General features: G+C 32.1%; 1 protein-coding gene across 1 annotated transcript; it reads left to right on the top strand.

Annotated features, from left to right (window-relative positions):
- LOC129905711 (G2/mitotic-specific cyclin-B) lies at positions 1-5,769 on the top strand. The gene is made up of 7 exons (XM_055981251.1): positions 1-263; positions 369-502; positions 565-854; positions 929-1,218; positions 3,869-4,003; positions 4,081-4,524; positions 4,591-5,769. The coding sequence occupies exons 1-7, from the start codon at positions 231-233 to the stop codon at positions 4,864-4,866; spliced, it is 1,602 nt and encodes a 533-aa protein (XP_055837226.1). The 5' UTR covers positions 1-230; the 3' UTR covers positions 4,867-5,769.
- Positions 5,770-6,000: the final 231 nt, after the last annotated feature.

Genomic DNA, 6,000 nt, shown 5'->3' with positions numbered 1-6,000 from the left:
TCAGTTGCTTTTCAAAAACAAAACCCAACGGTTCGAGTTGGTTGAAACAAAAAAAGTGAGAACAAAAAAAAAATTATAAACGTTGGAAAATTACTGAAAAATAAATTCATTTTATATAAAAAAATAAAGAAAATACTCAACAAAGCAACTATCCTCACTTCAATATAATATTTATATTTCATTTGTGTTGTGTTGTAGTTCAGAATTAATAAAAAAAAAGCAATATCAAAATGTCCACCCAAATGAGAATCAAATACGACGAGGTAAAATTTTTTTTACAGCTATTTCAAGCGGGATTTTTTAATGAAAAAGAAATGGAACCTTTTTATTTAATAAATATCTATTTTTTTTTTTTAATTAAATTATAGAACAAAGTCGCTGAAAACAAATTGCTGCCAACTAAAAAATTTGGATTACAAAATGGCCAAGAAACTAAACGATCGGCTCTTGGAGAGCTGGGGAACCGTGCTGTTCTAAGAACAGTTAGAGATGGCCAAAAAGAGTAATGGCGATTATATAAACAGTTATTTGAGTATGTCTTATTTTTTAATATAATTTTTTCAGTTTGAAAGATACGAAAATTAATCAAATTAATTTGAAAAATGCTAAACCAAAAGTGGACACAAATTGGAAAAAACCAGCACAAGTAATTGCTAACAATTTGCAGCCTGCTGCTGCTAAAACCAACTCGCTGAAATCCAACATTGTCACGCGGTCGAATTCGATCAAGTCTTCTTCAGTAACAACGGGACTATCGAATGCCGCTACTTTAAAACAACTTCCCAAACCCAACCAAGCAACGACAATCACCGCGAAAGTAGTGAAAATTGAAAATAATCCTTCTCATGTTCGATGTAAATCTAAATTTTTGTTTGTCTTGTTCTTTTGTGGAATTTGATTTTTTTCTTGTTTTTTTTTTTTTTTTTAGATATCAATAAACCAAAAATCGAACCTTCAACCACCAAACAACAGCAACAACAAATACCAGTTGGGACAACAATCCGAAGGGAAGATAGTAATCTATCTCGTCGGTCATTGTCCAAATTGAAGGCTGCTATTAAACAGCAATCTAACATTAAACCAACTGCTGTTGCTGTTGTTTCTAGTATAAGGTCAACTCCTGCTCCAGAATCTGATGATAAAAAGGATGCTGAAGATGCTAAATGTAAATCGAATGTCATTGATGTTCAATCACATTCAGCCAAACTTCTTGATGCGGTAAGTTTTTTTTACTTGGTTTTCTTTTGTTTAATATTGGAGTCTTCTTTTATTAAATATTTTTTTCAATCCAAATATTTAGAAAATATTTGATTCTTTTCTGGTCTGATGTCTTTCTTTTTTTTTTTCTTTCCCGGAACCACTGATTTAGAAAAGGGTTTTTAGGAACCTGTACTTATCAGATGTAAAAGATTTCAATCTTTTTTACTGCAATCTTTAATGACTTCAATTGAAAGATTGCATTCATTGGCTTAGATACATTTGGGACTTAATCATTTTTCGTTAAATGATTGTAAACTGTTTTTTAACCATTCATATGACTTAATTCAAATGAATGCAGTCTTTTGGCAGTTCATGAAGTCTTTACATTCTTTTGTATTCTTTTGCATTCTTTTACTCTTTACCAAACTTACACTAAATTTTTCGATTTCACCAAATTTGGAACATTTTTTTAAGTTCAAGGATGAATTTTAGAGGTTTAAAATCTCTCTCTCAAGTTCATTGAACTAAAAAAAAATGTTCCAAATTTTGTAAAATCCATACAAAGTAAAAGAATGCAAAGACTGCATGAATTCCCAAAAGACTGCATTCGTTTAAATGCAGTCAAATGAATGGTTAAAAAATTGCAATCATTTATGAAAAATTATTGGTGATTTCGAAATTTGAAGTCAACGAATTCAATCTTTTTATTCAATAGTGTCAGTGATTTTTAGAGACTGCATTCTTTTACAACCCTGATACTTGAATTTCTTTCTTTTAAATTTATTTAGATTTTCCGACTTTTATACTTCCGGTATAAGATTACTTTAACGCTTATGTGGCATTGTATTCAGTTTCAGAAAATGAATTTAAAGGGACCAGTTATAGCTTTCATTGAAATGCATCTTCATACTTAAAAAGTAACTTAAATTTGATTGAGACTTTTTATAAAATTCAATTTTATCATTTCGCTGATCACTGAGAGTTCCAAGATGATGCAAAACTATCAGCAAACTCGCAGCAGCATGTGCAAAACACTTTACTAGTTTGGGGTTGTCTTTTCAAAACGTAGGATCCTTCGACTGCTTTAAAAAAAAAACTCTTCCCCGTTCTTCTATTAAATTCATTATTGTAGTAACTTTAACGTTTTATGTGTTACATTGGAACCGAATAACAAAAACTTCAAACTCGGTCTTGAAAATTTTCTGTAAAAAACATTTGGAATACTGAGAATACAAACAGTACTTTTCTATTGGCTCTATAAGAGCTTAATATAGAAATCAGAGATTGCGAAACAATAAATCTTTGAGCTCTCATTACCCTAAACTTAACAGAATTATCGAGGTCTTTCAAATATTACTGAATCATGAAGTCCGTTGGCCCGGTCTTATGAAATATATTCTGAGCAAAACCCAATAAGCTCGTTACTATATACATAATAACAGAAATGTGATTTGCAAATACATACGAACGCTTTTATTGCAGAATCGAATATACAAATCCATTCTCCATAAAAATCTATCTTGTATCGCGTTTATACTGGGAACGAGCTAAGGATGAATTCTTGCAAAACTCGTAAACATAAGACGAGTATACAGTTTAAAAGGTTTTAAAACACTAAACATTAAGGCCTTTTTTTTGGCGGGTAAAATCATGGATATGCAAAGACTACTTCCATATTGATCGTAGATTCCAGGTTATTCGTTAATTTTTACACATAGAAAAAAAAAAATGATGCCCCATTCTTGCAATATGCCGAAAACGACAAATGATCGTTTTCACAAATAAAAACTGGTTTTTCTCTGCCTACAAGTCAAACCATAAAATGTTTTTAATATTTTTTCTAGCAAATGGTACCCACAACTTTTTTTTAGGGGAAACTTTCTTCTACATTATGATAAGATAGATTTGTCTGGCGACTACCAGGTAGAGATTGTAATTTCTTTGATGTGTGGTCATTGACACATGTCGGAAAACGCAGATGCAATACTTTCATTGTTCATGCATAATAGAAGAGTAATGCCTGAAAATAAAAAGTATTTTAATGTGTTAAACGGAAAACAAATATGTATTAAAAATTGACCAGATCTTACCGTATAGGGTCTTTTTCGGCATCGAAAATCTCTGTAAAATAAACAAGAAGGTATGTCAATAGAATTGTTGATCGACAATACTGAGGACAATTATTAGGTAGACTATTCAATACCCATTCCCGTACTTCATTAAATGAACTGTTTTTTCCTGCGCGCCAAAAACCAAAAAAGAATTGGATTGTCCCAAGGTAAAAATTGTTGTTTTTCATGAGTGAACATTGATTGTTAATATTGTGGGTGGTAGTGGTACAGTGGATGGTTTGTAATTTCAGAAAACTATTGGGGTTCTCCTTTACTAAATATTGTATTATTGGGCTTGAACAGTTTCGCAAGAGTGGCTTTTAGCAATTCGCTTGTATATTAATATAAGAATCCTTGTTCTACTTGTCACAATATTGCTTCTGTCTTTCATAACAAATGTTTACTGTCCGTGGAAGGGAAGTTAATTTGTTAGCACATAAAAAAAATATAAGCGCCAAACTTTTGTATTTTTGTAATTCTCACTTACAGAAAACATACTTTTTGAATAAGTAGTAAAATCTTATTAAAAAAAAAAACTCCTCCACTTGTTTTCAAAGGTGGAAAATATCGATGCGGACGATACGGAAAACCCAATTTTGGTTTCAGAATATGTCAACGAAATATACGCATATCTCTTTTACTTGGAAACACAAATGCCAGTTGGACCAGATCACTTGAAAGATCAAAAGGAGGTAAGCGTGTTGTACATTTTCAACTTATTTGCTCAAGTATTGTTTATAAATAAAACAAAATTATATAAAAACCGAAGGTCATTCCGAAAATGCGTGCTATTCTGATTGACTGGATCAACGAAGTACACCACCAATTCCACTTGGTTCCAGAAACATTTCACATGTGTGTAGCAATAATCGACCGTTATTTGCAAGCCGTTAAGACGACATCTCGTCAACATCTTCAAATGGTTGGCGTTACGTCACTCTTCATCGCCTCAAAATACGAAGAACTCTTTCCGCCAGCAATTGGTGATTTTATCTACATTACTGATGACACATATACAAAAAATCAACTCTTGGACATGGAAGTTAAAATTATGAAAGCACTCGACTTCAATCTATCTCGCCCTTTGCCAATTCACTTCTTGCGCCGTTTCTCGAAAGCAGCCAGTGCCGAAGATTGTCATCATGCTATGTCCAAGTACTTTTTGGAACTTGTTACAACTGAGTACTCAATGGCCCATTATCGTCCATCAGAAGTGAGTTAAATCATCTCTGATTTGAATTAAAACTCAATTACAACCTACCTTGTCTTCTTTTTATAGATTGCTGCCGCCTCATTATATCTTTCACTGCAGCTGATGAATCCATCGAAAACCCCCACAGATGAAATTTGGAATCCCACTCTTGAATTCTACTCACGTTACAGTGCGGAACATTTGAAGCCCATCACCCGGCAGATTGCAACGCTTGCCAAAAATGCATCCTCTGCAAAACTGAAGGCCGTTTATGTGAAGTACCAATCCTTCCAGTTGGGCAAAATCTCCTTGCGTTCAGAATTGAAGGGACCCGTGATAGACGCAATCATCGCGAAGGAATAAATTTTAGTTTTAATGTAATACTTTAAGATGGCATCATTGTGCTCCAATATTTTTTTAAACCTTAATTTAACAGTTATTTGTTTCTTGTGTTTAAAAAAAAATTGTAAGTATTTCAGAAAAACAAAAAAAAAAATATTTTGCAGCGTTGAGAGTAATTAGGTTGAGCAGCAAAGACTCATTTACTGGATGCAAATGATTATTCGTCTATTTGTTGTGCAAATTAAAAAAAAATATATATAATTTATGTTCCGTAAATTGTCAAGAAAACAAACTAGAACTGATGTAAAATTTAGCAAATAAGTGGTATTTTTAAATTTTATTTTATTATTTCTTTATTATTTTTTTTTTTTTTTTCATTTTATTTGTAAATGTTCACTACATGTTCACAAATCTTGTGTGTTTTTTTAATTATGCCCTTTTATATATATATTTGTTTACTAAAGACTTGGTAACCACCTGTTGTGGTCTGTTAAATAAAACAAACGAAAACAAAATCTAAATTCTTTTCGAAAATTTATGATAAATGCTGCAATTGATGGGTGGAGCTTTTCGCTGCAAAAAAAAAAATTACGAAAAATCTGTAGTTAGTTAATTAACTAGATTACTCAATGGGCATATAAAGCGCATGCGTGCGCGTATGTGACCTTTGACATTCTTTTAAATTAGTAATAATAAAAGATAACAATATGTATTGTATGTTTGATTTCTTTTTAATAAAGTTTTTATGTAAAACAAAGATAGTTTTTCTGTTTGTTTTATAAGAGAATTTGGGTTAACATTGATGATTTCTGATATGTAATGAACCACGAAATCGAAGATACAAAAACGAAATTCTTAGCCCGGAAATCGATCATACGGCCTTATGAATTCGATTTTTGTGTTGTAGATTTGTCGTGAATTTCGGGAACACACAATTCTTATTAGATTTTTCATTACGATAGAGTCTGTGGTAGCTTTTTTCCGAATTCGCTGCAAATCCCAGATACGAATGAAATGCATAATAACCAATGAATTACGAAAATGGATCCTTTATTTTCAAAGGTCTGGCGTTAGGATAAGTGCGATGGACTGCCCTGAGGAGGGTGTAGCTTCGGGTTCGGGCAGATTTTTTCGAGAGAAAAAATATTCACCACT

Source organism: Episyrphus balteatus, chromosome 1, assembly GCF_945859705.1.
Source record: "Episyrphus balteatus chromosome 1, idEpiBalt1.1, whole genome shotgun sequence".
Classification (NCBI taxonomy): domain Eukaryota; kingdom Metazoa; phylum Arthropoda; class Insecta; order Diptera; family Syrphidae; genus Episyrphus; species Episyrphus balteatus.
Note: the sequence above shows the minus strand (reverse complement) of the source record. Positions and strands in the feature narration are given on the sequence as shown.